Genomic DNA, 19,589 nt, shown 5'->3' on the forward strand with positions numbered 1-19,589 from the left:
TGCAATAGGAAAATGTGTCCAGCAAAGCTAATTTCAAACAACATCAGTCAAATCTATTTGTCATGTGTTATAGGTAACCTATAGAAGAAAATACTGGATTACTGTAGAATTATTTTTCAAGATAAGTAAAATGTGATATTATCAAAAGAAAAAAAAAAAAAAAAAGAGTTAAGAGAAAGGAGTAAGATTAAAAAAACCCCACCAGAACTAAATGAAAAGCAAATGTTTGCCAATGGATCTCCAAGGTTGACACGCATCTTTGGCCGAGCTCTGACTACCTTCCAGATGCTGTGGATGCCTCAAGCACTGCAAACTCCTGCAGAGTTTGCTCCATAACTCTCGGTGTGCAAGTGGAAATGGCAGCAGGAGGGCTGAGGAAACTGTGCTGCACAAGGACGTGTGTCAGCATGAGCCAAGCTATTACCTTTGGTCCAAGCTACCAAAGCCACCCCTTCCCCCCACTTGCCACAAAAACACAAAGGCCATCACATAGTTTATATCAACCTTTCAGCTACTGTATGTCATATTACTAATGATAAATTAAGGACTGGAGGAAACAGCAGGCTCTGAACCATTAAATTAAAACTTTAATTATTAGTGTATTGAAGTAAGCACAAGCATAATAAAACTAAGAGAAAGATAAGAGAACAGAGTAATTTTCTGACAAATGAGAAAATAAGTGTTGTATTTATTTCAACCAAATTTCCCAGTGAAAGGAAAAAAAGAGTCCATTGCAAAGAAATAGAGAAGCATGTCTTTTATAAAAAAATAATTACAGTTTAAGTGTACGTAGAACTCAAACCCTTTTGAAGTCCTGTCCCATCCCTATTTAAATACTGCTGTAAATTGGAGTCTCACAGAAAAGGAAGTAAAGATTATACTAAAACACATTCTTAGCACCACTATGGATCTGGCTCATAATTCCTTGTTTCATAGTACTAAATCACTGACTTGCCACCATGCAAAACCTGACTATCCCAACTTCTTTCTGTGTCTATGTACAAAGAAAACTTCAGTTTCTGCTTTTCCTTTGTGGTACCTGACATGGGCACAGCATAAAAAAGCCAATCACAATATTGTTCCTCTCTCAACCACACAAGCAAGGAAATATTTTGAGACACTGCACAGAAGAGAACTATAAATATTGTGCAGTATTTTGTATTGATGAAAGAAAGAAAGAGAGGAAAGAACCTGCCATGTTGGACATTTCCACAGGGATCACTGTGACTTAGCGACTGGGCTGCAGCTTCCACAAGGGCGTGGGATGCACCACACTTGCTGTTGGCCCTTTCTGTGGCCAACAGAAGGGAAGACTAACTTTCCTAACTTCAAGAATTTCACCTCCTATTTCTATGCACTGGAACATGCCTATAAATTGTCCCTGAGGGCACTTCCAGTGATATTATGGGGCATGTCATTCATAGGTCTTCTAGGATAAAACCACTCAGCTCTGCTATAGTATCATCACCCCAATCAGAGCTGTTAATGAGATGCCCTAAGGTACAAATGGAAGACATTTAAGGGCACTGTAATGGTTTATGAAAAACACATTCAGAGAGAACAACACAGTACTGCACAGCTGGCAATCCTCTCAAATTATTTATCTTTACATCCCAAAATCATTAGGAAGTGTCGGAGTATTTCTGTTTACGTTGTTTGGGAGTTACTTGCCAATTTCACTAAAAGTGAAATAAAAGAAATAATGCAGGCTGTCCATTACTGCATTATGAAAAATAACTCTGTACCTAACGTCTTGTTTCATGAGGTCTTTGCTCATGACTTCTTGGCTTTTTGAAATTCACAGTCCTAGGCAAATTCTTTATCTTTCTTTATTGATGAAAAGGGCAGTTTAAAGACAAATTTAGACCATTTTTAGACCAAATTTAAGCTGTTATTATGGACCTAATGCTTTAAATAAGCATTTTACCAAGCATTAAAAGTTGGGTTTTTTAAAGGCTATTCTGTAATTTATACTATAAAAAAAAAGTCAAGACCTTAAAGAATTCCAGATATTGTGGCCTAAAACAATGCAAACTTCAATCAGTTTATATAAAAACAATTAAAACAAACAATTAGTAAATTAAATAAATTGTATATTTTTTAACATTAGGCTCTGCTTCATAGGAGATTCCATGGACCTCAGGCTCAGTGCTAGGATGCCAAGGAAAGGGTCATGCTTGCATGAAACAGACAAGTTTGAGAATACTGAATGTCACACATTGAAAAATATGAGATTTAGCCTCATTCTAGTAATTCTTTTACAAATAAAAGACTGGAATGGCCTGAATGTTTAAATGAACTTTTTTTTTTTTCTGGTATTTAGTACAGTGCATTTTGGTAAGCATTTGTCAAAGTTATAAACCACATAATATGTGACAAAAGTTAGAGTGGTCCCCTTCCGTGCTACTAACGTTTCTAGAAATATAATTAAGAGCAGAGGATGAGTGATATAAAGATACAGAGAAAAGGAGAAAGGCAAGAAACTGGTGCAAAGTACCTGAAATATTACACTGCAGCTTCTGCCTGTATTCAGTTAAAACAAAGCACATTAACTGTGGTAAAATATTTTAACAAGCAAAATGTCACAGATATGTACGTGCAAAAGATGTAAACCTCTGTTCTTCACTTGGATTATTCCAAGCAAAACACAGGGCCCTTAAAAGATAGGGAATATATTTGCTAGGCCTGTAGCTGTATTTGACCATGTATTCACAAGAAACAGTTTTTACTGGAAAATAGTGAACTCATCAATATCGCAACAGACCTTTCGTCTCCCCAACAGATGGTAATGAAATTTATGTCAAATCTGATCCATTCACATTTCAAATGTTGACTATACCAAGATACTTTCAACAATGACAAACACAACTTTTGCATAAAATAAATAATTGAATACTGAAATATTAGGTCATTAACTCTTTTGGAATGCTCTACTTTACTAGACACTTGCAGTTTCTCTAAATCACTAATAAATACTGTATTTAAAGCATAATTTCATTAAATAGTTTGCAACTACTCAACCACAATGATACAGGAAATTAATTGCTAATTTTCAGAGTTAATTAATGCTAACCACAGAGCATCAGCTAATATCATCCATCCTGGATTAAAAAAAAAATAAAGAAAAAATGTAGAAAGCATCTTAAAAAGATTGAGCTCACTTACTCATTTTCCCCTCTGAATTCTAAAAGTATCGAGTAGTTCCAGTTTCTATGTTAGCCTTTCCAGATGGAAAGAGATGGAATTGATTTTAACCGGAATACTTTCAAAATCACTTCTTTTTCTGCTTCAGTTCTATCAAGCACAGACTGCAATGCTTCTTGTTACACAGATCTATCTACTGGTAAAATTTAACAGAAGAAAATTGACTAAATTACTAAATTGTCAAAAAATTAAGAATGTCATTGGTAAAAAAACAAAATAAGCACTAAAGGCTTTTTCAGTAGCATTGCCTTGTCAATAGCCAATTGAAGCCAAACCTTTGACTACACAAATATTGAAGAAACTATTTGCGTATTTCCCTTAAATCTCAATGTCAATACAGAGCCAATAATGATATAGAAAATAATCAAAATTTACTTTTGTTGTTAAGAAAAATTTGGTAATATACCTTCAGTAAATAACTTTGGCATCTCAAGCAGCTGTTAGTGTGCCAGAAGAGCAAAGAAATAACAAATGCTTAAACCCCAAATTTGAATTCGTATTTCTAAAGACTTCTTGAGCTGTTTTTCCAGAGAACTCCTCAGTCACACCAGTGATTTACTAATCCAGCTCAGAGGGATTTCAAATATTATTTTCTGTTATCGTCCTGCCACTATTACAGGAGCCCAAAGTAGTGTCGTCATCCCTTGTCCAGTAATTGTGGAATGACACAAAGGTCAGGCTAAGAACAAAATCATGTTGGACACAGTCAACTTTCGAGTCACCAGGTTATCTTCTCATCCTTCCTTTAAAACATGTAACTTTTTCAGGCGTGCAGGCTGAAAAAGTTACCCACACAACAACCTATGTTTCCCAACAAATTGCCATTAGTTGCACAAAATTAAATGAAAAAGTAGCAGGAAGTAGTCATCATTTTGACAGTATCTTCAAAACAGGCTGGAAAAGAAGAAAGATGTAGGCAAAGTGTGTCTGACTTCTTTATCACATTTCAACAGCCTATACATAGAAAATGGATAAAAGGTGACTTTATAGCTAAAAGTCACTATGACCAACACGAACCAAAGCAGCTAAATCCAAAATTAAATGTGCTATTTGATATTACAAAAAAAGGAGCCAACAAAAATTATGAATTCCCATAAAGCTAAGAAACTATCAGGGTAATATTTCACATGTCACTGCAAAAACAACAGCAAGAAATCTCTTCAGTTGTCCTACCTTCTTGAACCGCCTGGAAAGGATTGTTGCCATCCACAAATGTCACTGAACATGTGATTTTCTCTGTTTGTAAGATTTCATCATTCTGGTTGAGATCAGCAACTGCCATTCGAAAAACTTCCTCATCTTTTTTGGCAGATTCATCAAAAATCGCCCCTGTGCAGAAAAAAAAGAACAAAAATCACATTTCACCTTTCACCTGCAGTATCCCAAAGTATTAATCATAAGCACTTAAGACATTTTTTGCTAGAACATCGTCCCTTTCTCACTCCTTAAGAGCCGTTCTCTCTATACAGAGCCCAGAAATTGCTTCACAATATACACAATTTTTACATTTTGACATAATTTAAGACATAAATTGAAGAGAAGCATTGATTCCAGCTAGAAATATTGGGGAAAAAACAGTTAGGCACAAAGCAAATTATCTGTATAAGAACACGGCCATGAAACGAAAATTGAGTTTCTTCCAAAAGTGCCATTTAATATATTGAATGACTACAGTGAGCTAGGATATACATTTAACATCATGTCTACTGACAATTAAAAAATATAAAGTTCAAACAATGTGAGACTAAGCCTAAAATGGTAGCAGCACTGGGTAAATGAGGTAGAATTGTCACCCATGATCAATAGACAGGTCAGCAACCAATATAAATTATTTCAGGTGCAATACCTATAGGATCCGCAAAACAACAGTTCCAGCTAATTGCCTGACTCTTGAGGCCAGTAAGTTAAATTTAAATGGTTAATTAAAATAAGTTCTGCCTTTAAAAAACTCACAGAAAGTGAATGTTCTGTCTGTTTCTTCACAACATTTCACAGAACATTGTAAACAGGGAACCAAAACACTCAAGAGGAGCTGGCAGAGTGAGAGTACCCAACTCTCATTTAGCCAATTCTTCACGTGTACTGAAAAAGAGCTCCAAGACTGATCCAGAGGTTTTAAGCTTTTTTTCTTTAAACCATAGGATCACCTTTAACATCACTGATTTCCTATTATTTTACGCTTTCTTTTTGTATGAACTATTTATCCAGAAATAAGCTCCAACTACACTGTTATAGTCCTATGACAAATGCTAGATTGTTTAAAACCTTAAAATCAAGGCTGTTAGATTTTCAAGCACCTTTAAAAGCTTTCATTTCCAGGCAGTAGATTAAAGAGACAGAAGGGCTGGTTCAAAATCAGACTTCTGAAAACTGTGTTTATTTATTTTTGAGGGTCTGCTGTCAGTACAGAACTCAGCTAAGGCAGTGAATGTGTTGAGGCAGACAATGACAACAGAAAATAGCGATCATTGATGACTCCAGGTAAACTCCTGCAATCAGTGCTGGAAAGAACTAACTGCAATTCATTTAGAAGAAATGGCTACTTTAAAATAAATAAACTTCATACAAAGTGTTTACTGTGTTTTTCCCACTGACCTCCCACACTCATCTCCCTGCCAGCACCACTCATCCTTCATGAACATCATCTCCTCCTACAGTCTGACCGCTTTGACTCCAGCATTTTCCCTCCTGAAGCTCCTACCATCTGGAACAGCTGTTCTTTACCTCTCCACCTCATTCACCTGTCATCTCTGTGCAAATCTCAGCTGAGAACATTCATTTTTCCCCTTGCCCCTGTTCCATTTTCCCTTGTTTTATTTAGCTCCATAAAGCAAAGCTGCACATGGCTGAGAACATGCTTGGTATGCAAGATGTTACAAACCCTGTTTTCTCCACAAAGACAGCTATTTGTGGATACATGTAGCATTTAAGGGGACAAAAAACTGTGTCCAAGACATGCCTAAACATGTTTCTAACCTCATGAAACTCAAACCAAACCCACAAAGGCTTCATTTTGGGGTTACACCTATACTGGTGATAATGACATAGCCCTGCAAGCATTTGAAGGATGGCTACTAAGTAACCAGGGTAAAATTAAGGGGGGAAAAAAAGAATTGGAAAATAATTATAGTAATTAGTCAAATTCTATCCCTGTAGAGTAATTCTGTCACAAATGCTACACTGTAAAGAAGTGAACATACACAGATTTCATACACACACAGGACAGCTGTCAACTGTGTTGCAGAACAGCATGGCAAAACAAAGATCTTCCAGCCAGCACTGCCGAGTACAGCTTCTTATTCAACAGATGGGAAATGTCATCTGAAGCCTGGCCTGGTCCCCAAAACAATTCAGGTCATTTATTGAGTAGAGGATACAGCAAAGTCCCAGGTAACTAGTTTTCTCTAGTATGTGTCATCATAAAAATCCCCTTCAGCACCTTTGCCCTTTCACTGGCTGCTGCAAAGATAATCCTGGGCTGGTGAATCCATCAAGGTTTCTCAACAGAGAAACCTTCTTGACAATCTTCTCTTTCTTTCGCACACAGATATTCCTGATAAACTCTTATGCTTTTTCTCCAGTTTCTCAACCTGAAACAAATCCTAACTCTATCAGCATCTGAAATGTAAGGGACTAGGTTAGATCAAACTCGATGTTGTTTTCACAAATGCTGCTCTTTCTCACTTGAGTACAATGCCTCCACTTTTGCTCTGACCACTGCTTATGTTTTTATAGCTCCGTGTTTCAGATGCAAATTTCAAAATTTCTCCTGCAACCAATATTGTATCTGACATTTTAAAGAAACTACCTCACAGAAATGACGTCACACACATTCTAGTGTAGGAGTATCTCCACAGGAAAACACATAGAGGTGTATTGCAAAAATTAGTTCTAAACATAGTTCCTGTCTAAGCATCCAAGCAGGAATTAGATTGTTTTCCTTCAGAAACTCAGGCCTCATTCATCAGAGTATCTAACTTCTCTACACAAAAACTGTTTTAAGATATAATAAAGATTGCACTGTTCCTTTCAGGAGATGGCAGTGCACAGCAGCACATGCATTACAATTTCAAACAGTGATAAGAGAAATTTTATTACATAATCGATTCTCAAAATTTAGTTTCAGTTGTTATATAAAATTGAAAACGAAAAAACAAAAGAAAGCCAAGCCACAAAACCCCTGAATAACTTTTAAATTGTTACTATTCCCATATATATAATTTTATGTCCCTCTTTCAGCTGTATTTCATGAGTCTATATATGTCTCTGTATTACAGAGATAGATGGAAGGGATATTATTTTTGCTTGTTTTCTAGAAGAAAATCTATTTCAGTGAAAAGATGGAAGGGATTGTTCACATTGTGTTAACATTGCTGGAATATTTCCCTTTCACTGTCATTTCAGAAATTATCCTCTAGTAAACAGGATTGATCTTTCTAATGTGAAACAGGTATATCAAAATTTTTACATCTAGCTCCTTTAACTTTTACCTAGGGGTTAACTTAAACCTTATGTATAAGGTATGATTTGCTCTTGCCAAGGCCTGAAGCCTGAAGATTTTCTGTGTATTCTTTCAAATACAGTCATTCAACCAAGTCAAAAAACCCAAATGAACAAGTAAAAGTTATCAGACTTTAAAATTACTTCCATAGTGAGACCTATATGCTCTCTCATTTCTTCATGTAGAGCTGGAAATGAGAGAACTGGGATGACCACAGTACTTACTTGGAGCACATGTCTAGAATGAACCCTTTTGGCCATAAGAAAAATTGTTACAGAAAGTAATAACAGCTGAGGAGGAAAAGCAGATTATTTCTATAGATACTGTAAGACACACTAGAAAAATGATGCAACGCTATTTACAAAGGGAGAAAGTCTTCAAAATTATACAAAAGTAATGCTGTTCATTTTTCTTCCACTCCCACTGCTCATCTCAGCTGGAAGTGGCCTCACACTAAACATGTCATTTCTAACTATGCTCAAGGAGCATTCCCATGATTGCATTAAGAGCCGACATGCTGACACAGCAACTACTCTGCACCAGCTTCCCCCTCCTGTTTTATTAGCATGTCATTACTTTCAGCTTTATCTCAGAATCTGGATGAGGACAGCACAAACATAATTCTCTTCTGGCTTTTTAAAAGCCCTCAGCACATCAATAATGTCATGTGGTTTAACAGAGAATTCTTTGCATTCAGCCATGCCACCAGAAATCTGTCATTTTAAGTTAATATAGACAAAATCAGACAAATGCTCAGTAAGTTCAGATACTGATAACATCATTAGAAGGGTTTTTCAATGATCCCTTGTCCCACTGACCCATGCACACAAAAAAAAATATAATCCAAATTAAGTATTATCAGCTATTTCTAGAGCGATTTGGGCAGTCTTGTGGAATCAGTCCAGAAAACAAAAGTGTGAGAGAAATGCATCATGATGGCAAGTGCAAAGCAAGAAGAAATTTAAACCACTGCTTGTCTTTCTATCAACTAAGAAAGGACAAAGTCCACTGCTTGCAATGTTCTCACGTATTATAATTTTATTATATATGGAGGTGTGACATTTCTGGACCTCAGTGCCCCATATTACCCTCAGAAAATAAAGTACCTTATTTCAAAGAGGAGGAAGAGCACATGGATTAAATACCATTGTAAATTGAGGTCACAGTTCAATTTTGGCACGTGTTTGATTTTCACCTCCTAACATTGCACACACACCCCTCACCAATAAAAACCATATATGCTTTGCCCAATAATTTACCAGCTCATTCCAGGAATGTTTGGAGAGAAAAGGAAGCAAATGGGAAAGTGTATGCATAGGAACTTTTTGAGCAACTCTCTCATGTTCTCAGCAGCTCCTGATTCTGTGACAGTTCTCTGAGCCACTGGTATTGCCAACATTTTCCAGTGTCTGAATCCAATTCCACTGTATTTTCTCAACTGCTGCAATTGAATTATTATTCTGAATGAGAAACTTAACACTGCTGCTGGGAGAAGGATGGCCATGCTGTTAATGCTCAGAACAGGAAGCTGGGAGTTTTGACTATTCATGGCAGATCTCATCTGAAATGTCCTTCAGATCTATGAGCTCCTTGCCACAGGTCTGGCTCCACAATATGAAATAAGGATATGAGACACTAATTTCTGGAGGCCTCAGTAAGACTGGTATTTGAGAACCTCAGATATATTGTGCAATCAAATCTCATGTTATTTCTAGGCCATGTGAAGGTCTGGTTGGGAAAATTTGTATCAAACTCATTCATTTTTAACTACGGTGGCAAACGTCTGGCTGTATCGCATACTATCGTATCTGATTTACTGAATATATCCATACAGCTTTAGTAGGCCAATTATAATGGCATTATTGTCAACAAAGAGAGGGACTGTAGGAGTTTTAGAGAGGGGCTGCAGTAATTTAGCAGGAATTTAGGAAGTCACATACAGAGACTTGGCCTTGTGCATGCAGCTCCCATTACCATGGTATTCAGCATGCCCTCATACAATTGGACCCTAAATTTCATTGTGACACATTTAGAGCTGCTGTTAAGTTTCTCTGTTGACTGATAGGCAGCTGAGTACGTGCAATCACATCTGATTTTGCCAATGAAGGGAAAACAGCGTCCTTTGTTTTTGTCTTTTAAGCTGTTTTAGAAACCCTGTAGAAACAGTACTGTAAGCTTAATTTTGTCATTGCAGCATAAAGGCAGTTGAACTCCTCTGCTTCCTGTATCAGGAGGGAGTTCCCAGCAGATATGTCCTGAGCCACCTCGCACATCAGGCTGCAGATGCCAGCCATGGTACAGGGCTTGGCCACTGAGCTCCCCAGTGTGTGGGGAGCACGGCTGGCTCACCTGGGGCCAGCGTGGGGCTTTAGCTTAGGGCACAGCCAATCCTGCACATCTGGAATTGTCAGCCTCGTGTGTTTGCTCCCCAGAGCCTCCCTACTCTGCACCACAGGGATCTCAGCACCAGAGTGCATCTAGGTCAAGCTGAAATTTTTGAAAACACTACTTGTTTGTTCATTTTAATTTTTCAAGACTTTCACAGCTCCCATGATGACGTTAAAAGAGACAGCAAGATAGGCTGAGGAGCACCTGCACCATCTTCTGCAGAGAATGTAATGTCTCCATGTCCACCAAACTCTAAAGATAAGATTTGTGTTTCTACTTTATATATCTCTTATTTCAACGAGCACAGTAAAGACATTGAGCAGTACCTTAGCACATATCTTCTACTATTTATCATCAGACACGTAAAAAAATTAAAACAATCAGCTTAAGAGAATGTACTTGCCACACTAATGTATAAAAAGTTCTACCTATAACTTTAGCAGCACAGATGAGATCAGAAATACTTCCCTTCAGTTTCTTGATTACCACTGATGCAAGACTGATCAAATAACAGAAGCATCAGGCCTACTGTCATCTTTTTAATGGACTTCTGTAAAGGTTTGCTTCTGATAGAGAGGAGCGGATATTTTTCCGGACCATGAGCAATGCCCATTTCCCTGACAGCAGTAGCACTGAGTGACCATACATTACATATGCCTGTGTACAGATTGCTGCTATCTCCAGAACGCATTCCTTAAATAACAACTGCATCCATTTTTAATGGAATGAAAAAACCCCGCAACAAACAGCAAAATTATTAAATACAAGGTCCACATATAACCAGAATATGTGGAAAAAAACCCACCCCAAAACAAAACTCCCCATGTTATTTTCTAGGGAAGCCACCCTCCCTACAAATCTTGTCCTCCCTACAAATCTAGTTCTGCAGTCTGGCGTATGTACACAAATTGTACATTACTGATGTTAATTAGAGAAGCTAACTTTTTAGCTGGACATAACAATTAAATCAGACATTTAATGACGTGGAATGGAGAATGAAAGTTTTCCCTGTTCCCACCCAAGTTTAGCAAATGCTTTTTGAATGTACAAACCTAAACTTAGGTATATGAATAGTCTCTCTCAAGTTACATCTGGAAACAAGACTGCTGAGCTTCATACAGTGCTTCCAACTTTGTATGGCACCACTTACCTGAACCATTACCCAAATCACAGTCCATTTTTGTTCCTTTTATAAGCACTTAACCCATTTTCAGAACAGCTATATGACTGGAATATCATGGAAGTGATAAAGCAACTCCTTCCCTTTACTGTTTTCATTTTCTAACTTGAAATATTTGAAACAGAGGCAAATGAGGAATTTTACAGGTGTTTCAATCCTGCAAATTGCTAGAGGCAAAGTCTGTTTAAAAGACAGTCAGAAAAGTGCAGCTATCATCTAAATACAGAAATGTCTCTCCATTCTTCTGCCAAAACATGGTTGTTTTTCCATGTCCCAATCTCACAGTAAAACAACCAATGCAGTTCCGCTTGGCTTTGAAAACCGATACTTGTTTTAAATTATTTGACTTCAGGAGGGTATCCCATTGTATTACACCTTGTCCTTTTTGTTATCTCTAGAGTATCTCAATCAAACTTTGGAAGTATGGTGGCTTGACAGGTTGACAAATTAAATAAAGACTTCACTTTTTAAGCTTTTCTGAACAGATTTACATGCAGTGGGAGCCAATGCTTCAGGTGTTGTATGTCAAACCTATAAATTATAAGGTAATAGAGAATTTCTAGGTAAGATGAAACACAAGCCTGAAGATATGGAATCAATTGTCTTTGCACTGCCTTAATTTAATTTTAATATGATTGGAAGCAGTCTGGAGTCAGTTCATTTGCACACAATAGGTGCTAGAGTTCTCTGGAGCTCAAGAATTTTTGAAAATTACTGTTCTGACAGTTAGCAAGACCAGAATGCATATGGAATTTTTTCTTCTGTTTAATTCTACAAGAACATTGTGGATACACATCAGTGTCATTGGGAATTATGTTCACATTTGGAAAGAACAGATTCTAAGATCTTATCCTCCTTATTTACACTGTCTGTCAGGCACATATGCAGAAGCACGAACTCCTTCCAATCACCATTGAATTATTTTAAGCTCATCCTGACAGATATTTCTAATTGTTCTCAAGTTCTAAACCATCATTTTACACTTATATTTAATGTAGCAAATGGTACAGTTTGTCAAAATCATCTGCTGAGTCTTGTTAATCTCATTTAAAAAACAGCTGTCATTTGCCAGTCCCTTTTGCTGATGTGTTATTGTTGGCTACCAAGTACAAGAAGGAGGAATACAGAGGGAGAGGAAGGCAAAACATTGTAGTCCTACCAAGAAATGCATTTTGTAGGATGTCATGAATTGGAAGGGACCCACAAGGATTATCAAAGTTCAACTCCTGGCCCTGCACAGGCCAGTCCCAAAAACCATATCATGTGCCATCAATTTTGATGCTTTTTTTTCTATGCAACATATAATCAATGGCATCTTAAAAGGCGACTCTGGAAAATCTCTAGCTAAGTAATAAAGTCCCTTCCCAATTGGCTGACATTCTCATTGACTTAAGGAGTCCTCAAGTAGAAAAGGGGTGTAAAAACTACTATATCAAAGAAATAACAATTGACATACACCTTGTTTTTCTTTTTAAGAGCCAACTAATTGATCGCACAAATTGCAGAGCCACGAAGTATTCGTTCCTGCAGACTGAAAAGTGCTGCACAAGCACCTGTTGTGCCATTGGAGACCACTAGCTACTTTTGTAAACGCAGCAGGGCACAATATTATCATCATATAAACAATACATTTTATACACAATGTACCTTTCACAGCATAAGTGTTAAGATATCTTCTGTGCACTGTTCCACTATAAACTTGATGTGGTGATTAACTACAGTGATAATATCTTCACATTCATTATGCAACAAATGAGCTGATAATAATGAGAAGCTTTTCATGTTTTCTATCATATCCATAACTATCAAGTTAGGGTCTAGCTGTGAAAAGCATCTGGTTTGGTAGATATACTTGCCATATTATTAACATCCCATACAGAAAGCTAATGTGATTATCATAAATTTACTGTATGGTATCCACATTCTTGAAAAGGATATTAAAAAACAACCTTACGATGTATTTTCAGAGCTTGTTTAAATGCTGGTTTAAAACCACAGCAAACACTGATTCTATGTTCTATTTCATCAATTTTATTAGCCCCTACCTGTTAATGAAAGAACACTTCAAAAAGTGTCAACAAGGATGACTGTATCCTAAAAAATAACTCCTAAACAGTTGTTAAGCTTTTGTCATCGCCTACTGTCTTCCACTCTCATACTTGTTGTTCTGCCTCTGTGTACAATTCTGCTTTGTGATTTTTGAAAGACAAACTAATGCTTTAATTAGTCAAATGATGCAGACTGCTAGGTAGAGATGAAGAGAAGACTGCTGCCAAACCATTTCTTTATGACATGAGGCAGCTGTAGCACCTCACTCCTGTAGCAGCTGAACTTAGTGGAGAATGAGATTCCAAATCTCCTGGAGATGTTGTTAATACACGAACATATGTCTGCGTACACACACACAGATGTGAAAGTGCAAAGATTAGAGTGTGAGGTCTTTCGGGGGGGGGGCACTTTTTCTGGTTTTTCCTTCCTATTTCACTTGGAAATTTCACAAGCCTTTTGCTACTAACAATTTAATCATTTCAAGGAGTACAGAAGCCTGGCTTACAAAACTGAAATACAGGTGTTGACACTGAATATTGCCACTGAGAGGGTGTTCCAGGGATAAGGGATTATTTCTTGATTACCACACAGTGTACAAACTCAGCCTCTTCCCACTGAAAAAAATAAGACAGAGGTGCTGAGTCATCATGCCACAGACCCACAGAATGGTTTGGGTTGGAAGGGGCCTTTAAAGGCCATGGGCAGGGACACTTTTCACTAGATCCAATGATGGAGCACGCACAGCTTGTCTGAGTACAACAGAGAAGTACAGACAAGTAACCTTTATATATATAGCTTTTTAAAATCTATCTGATACAATGTGTAGTGATATGAATGCCATGGCTAAGAATTAAATAACACAGGGAAGAAAGCAGGAATGAGAAGCTGTTTTATGAGCCTGACTGAATATGCAAAAGCAGACTCTGAAAATAATCTCTCTCTTAAACAGCTCTTCTATTCTGCTGGAAGAAAGACATTCAGCAAATTTACACATAGACATGGAATTTGAATGGAAATGAGAGCAACCAAACAAATTAGTCCATTTTCTTGCAAGACAGGACAGGACTACCTTGTAGAGAGCAATTTATATCCCAGTTGAAAATTAACATATGTAACTTCTTTCACTCTTATTTCACAGAGAGTAACAAATCTGGAATCAATCCATTTCCAGTTTCAACACAAAAAAATCACATCCAAAATTGCCCCAAGAAATAGCCACTTTCCAAGAAATGGTACAAATTACCCTCTTTCTACAAAGAATTCTACAAATTCTTATTTGCTTCTCAGTACAGATTTTGCCGAGCTAGTGTTATTCCACTTAATTATAATTTTTTAATTTTATCATTTTGGCAAAAGGACAACCCACGTGGCTCAGAAATTTTCTTTGAAAATATTCAGGACTATGGGCTCAAAGTGCCTTCATGATCCAGGATGTTGAATACTTAAATTCTTTGTCACTTTCCATAGAAGGTGATGCCTATCATCTTTGTATTTCTTATACAAGTTTGATAGAATATTTTCTACTTTCTCAATTCATCATTTACATGTGTGTATAAAAAATAGATTCTCAGAAAATATCTCTCAGACAAGTGACAAAATTTTTATCTCAAAAATTTCACCCAATAAATTATTGTAATGCAGTTTCCATTTTGGAATAGGCAAAATAAGAAGTGGAGAGTAAGAAAAAGTTAATGTCATCCTACATGAGACACATTAGAACATGACCAAAAAGTCCTGCTTTAAATTTCTTCAACTCTCTGCTGCAATTTAACTTCACCCTTTGTTCTAATAACCCTACTGTTCTTCAGAAATACAAAGCTCTTTGAAAATGATAACACTATCATGTGAAATGCCTGCAAATTCGCATTTCCCAAACTTCACTGGAAGTCAATTAAAAGCCCAAGTTCTTCAAAAGAGCAGTTTCTAGGGTACAATAAATGTCTGAACATTTTTTTTTAATCAACACAGAATTTCTGATTTTAAGACACAAACTCTGAAGAATGAAGAACAGGTGTTTCTTCCAATGGCTTCTTTAATGTTAACTTCCAGATCCACAGTTGGAATAAAGTTTAATCTCCCTAAGATCACAAATACTTTTGAGAAACTAGCCCTGGCTTTGGATTTTTTTAATGAGACCTAGAACTATGTGTTTGGTTTAAGTTATCATCTGTCAAGAACAACTTATAAAAAGCCATATGCAAGTGAATAATTACTCTCCCATTTTAGAGATTAAGGAATATTAAGCAGATGTGGAGTGACTTGTTCAGACACTCCATAATTAGTTGCCTGTCAAAATTAGAAGAATCTAATAAAAACCTGATTATTCAAAGTACCTATCTTTATTTCTATCACTTAACACAATCTTGGAACACTGATATTAAAATAACAGTAAGTATGTTATTATTATAGCTCCCACTTTATCTGAAAATTTCATTAGAAAAGAGACTTAGTTTGCTTTTTCTTTGGTTGGAGATTTTTAGGAAGAGAGGTTGTAAGTTTTGGTTTGTGTTCTTGGTTTGGATTTTTATTGGTTTTTTTAACTGAAGTGGCTCTAAACTGAAGGTGACAAAAATGTGTTTAATACCTTCAAAATCATTCTAACTTGAACAGACTCGAAGTCGAGTAACTTAGGCAAAGACTTTCTTTTACATTTTAAGACCTCATTTAAATCAGGAAAAAAACGCAAGCTGGCAAGTAGAAAAAGAAAATAAAAATGAAATTATATCTATTTAAAAAACCCCAAAATAAAACAAAGAACCAACCAAGAAAAACTGTGTCATTAAGCATATTCAAATTTAAACTTGCAATTTAGAGACCTGAACACAAATAAAAAAACCTCCAGAAGTTATACTTATGGAGGTATAAATCCTGTTCTTATTGCTGCATGATCTCTACTGATCCATTTAAGTTTGTGAGAAGCCAGCCAAAGTGAGAGAGAAGTGTTTTGACAGCAGCCAGTTGTAGGCAACAGATAATTTTGAGAAAATTTTGTTATTTATTTACAAAAGTGGGAAAAAGAGAACAAGAAAACTTCCACTACAATAAAAAATAGCTTTTCTCTTTAACAAAACATGAATATAATCTGAAATAATGCCAGCTACTAACTTTCTGAGAACCAAGATCAAGGTTTTGTTTTCCTCTAGTCAGCAGAACAGTACCTGTAAACAATGTGCATTTTATTTTCTGTCACATGTGATAAGCCTCCAAGTAATAAATAAACAGGGAAACCCAGGAAAGAAGAATAACCTTCCTACTATTCCTGTAATCACTTTTAGTATCAGCAATTCTCCCAGCTCACTAGCTGAAGAAAAAACATTTCTTATGATCTACTACTGCAACTTTGAGAAAACAATCCCAGTAGTCACTTCAATATGAACATTAAAGGAAATTAGGAAATTATTTTACAAAGCAGAAGGACATGTTACATTCAAGCCTAGAATCTAAATTCTGCTCTCCTCTACATTTAAGTACTCCAGTAGATAGATTTAGTTCCATTTTCCAGCCACTTCTGCCTTAACCAAGTCCTTTCATGGTTTGGGAAAAGAAGAGGAAACTTAGCTCACATTGGCTTTGCCTACAGGCCTGTCACATCACAGACATAAAGCTTTAAAATTTGTCTACAGGTTTTGAATCTCACTATTATCGTATCACTTAATTATCGTAGGACCATTTTAATTAGTTATTACTGTATTATTACCAATTAATACAGAATACCTTGAGTATATTGTGGCACATTTTATCTGGGAGAATGTGTAATTACTTTGTCAAATTACTCCAAAAGACTACACCAGAATTCTACCTAATATAAATGCTTTTGCACCCATAACTCCCGGTATTCAAATTCCTAACCAGAGGTTAGCAAAAACCCTGTACAACTAAGCACTCATACAGGGATTCCCCAGCCAACTGTGCCAAACACAACTTGTTTCTTAGAAGATTTTTTTTACATCTCTCATTGGCCTCTTTCCAAGCAAGAAGAGGATATCTAAATATTCTGTATTAGATCTCAGCTGCAGGCACGACTCCTAATCCCTCATTTTTAAAAGCAAGTACAACTTTACTGAGGTCATGATTTTCCATGCTAGATCATCACTGTACAATAATTTACTCTTTATAACAAAGTGCAGCCAAAATAAGATAAAATTTCTGAAAAAAAGGAAAACTATACTACCCAGGATTTGAGAATTACGTACATGTTGCGTAACAACAGAGCACGTGTACTTAACTGGCCCTTTAAAAAGGGTAATATTAGTTGAAGAAATGGGACCACAACAAGTGTTCACATCCAGATCTCCTCTTCCTTATCCTCTGTTCCAGACAAAATGTGAGTCTGTATTCAGATATGCAGCTCTAAAATCAAATTGTAGGTAGCAATCCACATTTTCATGAACAAAATTCAACTTCCTGCTGCTTGAGGGGAAAAAAATTCAAGCCTCAAAACCAGTTAATATTCTACAAAGGAAAAGTATTTTTCATCAGCTTGACAGGGCAACCAAGAGGTATTTCCCTGATTCTGGGATCTTAGAGGATTTTCCTTCAGTATGACCCTTTCAGCCTCTAGTCATCCCAGTAAAACATCTCCTGATAGTTCCTTTTACAGGTTGAAGAAAAATAAGCCTTTCAAAGCATCTTACCACTCATACATAAGCATTTCCGCTTTTCTCTCTTTTTTTTTTTCCTTTTTTTTCCCCCCACATACAGATAACGTAACTTTGCTCTTTGGTCTTAGAAATAGAACGCCAAAAAAAGATTCCTTGAAACATAAGGTAAAATTTAAATCAGACATTACCCTACCCACATTTCTCTTCCCATCCCTCCTTCACTTTCATGGGCTTTGTATCAATAAACTTTGCAGCAGATATATTTATAGCACTGGTAAAGCTGTTCTACTGTCGGGGAAGTAACTCAAAGTACCAGGATGCTGCAATGGTGGCTGGGACATTTTCATGGGACATGGTTTAAACTCCTGAGAAGGCACAAAACTGAGCAGACATCTTGAGCACTTTTTACAAGTTCTTTAACAACGTTCTAGAATACAAGAGGAAATATCAGGACCATTCCTTATTGATTTATTATTATTCTTTATCCTACTACAAAACACATTCCACTGTGTTTCATAAGTAAGGGAGTTCACACATCTATCTCCTGTAGAAGATTCAGGGCTGTATATCCCATAGGACTTCCATTCAATACTACTCTGCTTCCCTCAACTCAGGAAAGAGCCAGGTTTGAAAGCACACCTTTGTCATCAGCTATGCTTACAGAAGCCAGATATATTCTGGCTGAAGTTTCAGCCTTGCTCTTTGGTTATCTCAGAACAAACAAATAAAACACACATATGCAGACACTTCTGTGCTTCTGATCTGAGCCCCAGTAGCAGACACAAGTTTGGTGCCTGGGTAACTTCTTGACCTGTTTGCTACATGAAGCTATTCCACTGGAATAATTACCTGTCCTCAGAAGCTTTCACTTTCTATTTCTGCTCATCTTATCTCTCTCCTTCTGAATATACACAGAAAATGGGGAAGATGACTGTAACTCAAGCTTGAAGATGCATGACTTATCATATTTCACTTTAATTACATTTTAAAAAATCCCTCAATATTACTTCATATAAGGTAGAAGGGACATCTCCTCTCCTAGCTATGCAGGGTATATAAATAAAAACATCACTCTAAAAGGTCGCATTGTTATGTTTGCAGTCTGCAATAAGCCATCCTGCATTACATGAAATTCATGAAACCTTGGATTAAAAAATGAAAATGCATATAACAAGCTCACAGAAGGGGAACACTGTATAGAATTATCATCTCATGCATACACACTTTCTAAAAGAAAGTGAAGAAGCTAAAGAACATGGTTTCCTGAAGAGAAATGGCACATCACATATTTTAAGCCAAGGCAGAGCCTTCTAAAAGTGTAATAAAAATTGGTCAGGTAGAAGTCATTTGAGGTTTATCAGCTCTATCCTAGAATGTAACAGGATGACAAGGCTAACAAAGACTAACTATTCTATTACAATTCTTCAGCAGTAGCACATAAAGCCCATTATGTATGAATCTATATCTCAAGCTCCATTTTTTAGAGATGGTTATAGACACAAAGGACAAAGACTCAAAAGTAAAAAAGCAGTACATCTCAAAAAGCCTTGTGGAGTCAGTTCTGCTTTTTAAAGTAAACACTTATGCTTGTGAGTCATTATAAAACCTTAAGATTGACACCTAAGTTTCCACAAATAAAATCTTCAAACTTCCTCTTCCATATGAC

At 36.6% G+C, this 19,589-nt stretch overlaps 1 protein-coding gene across 3 annotated transcripts in view; it reads right to left on the minus strand.

Annotated features, from left to right (window-relative positions):
- GRID2 (glutamate ionotropic receptor delta type subunit 2) overlaps positions 1–19,589 on the minus strand; it is a 710,183-nt gene that overhangs the window by 552,530 nt on the left and 138,064 nt on the right. For all 3 annotated transcript variants that reach the window (XR_004240290.1, XR_004240289.1, XM_032109710.1), the window contains exon 2: positions 4,378–4,533. Coding sequence is in view for 1 of the 3 variants with exons in the window: in XM_032109710.1 (XP_031965601.1) it covers positions 4,378–4,533 (156 nt within the window). In the remaining 2 variants the exon portion in view is untranslated. The remainder of the gene's footprint in view (positions 1–4,377; positions 4,534–19,589) is intronic.

Source organism: Corvus moneduloides, chromosome 5 (genome assembly GCF_009650955.1).
Source record: "Corvus moneduloides isolate bCorMon1 chromosome 5, bCorMon1.pri, whole genome shotgun sequence".
NCBI lineage: Eukaryota > Metazoa > Chordata > Aves > Passeriformes > Corvidae > Corvus > Corvus moneduloides.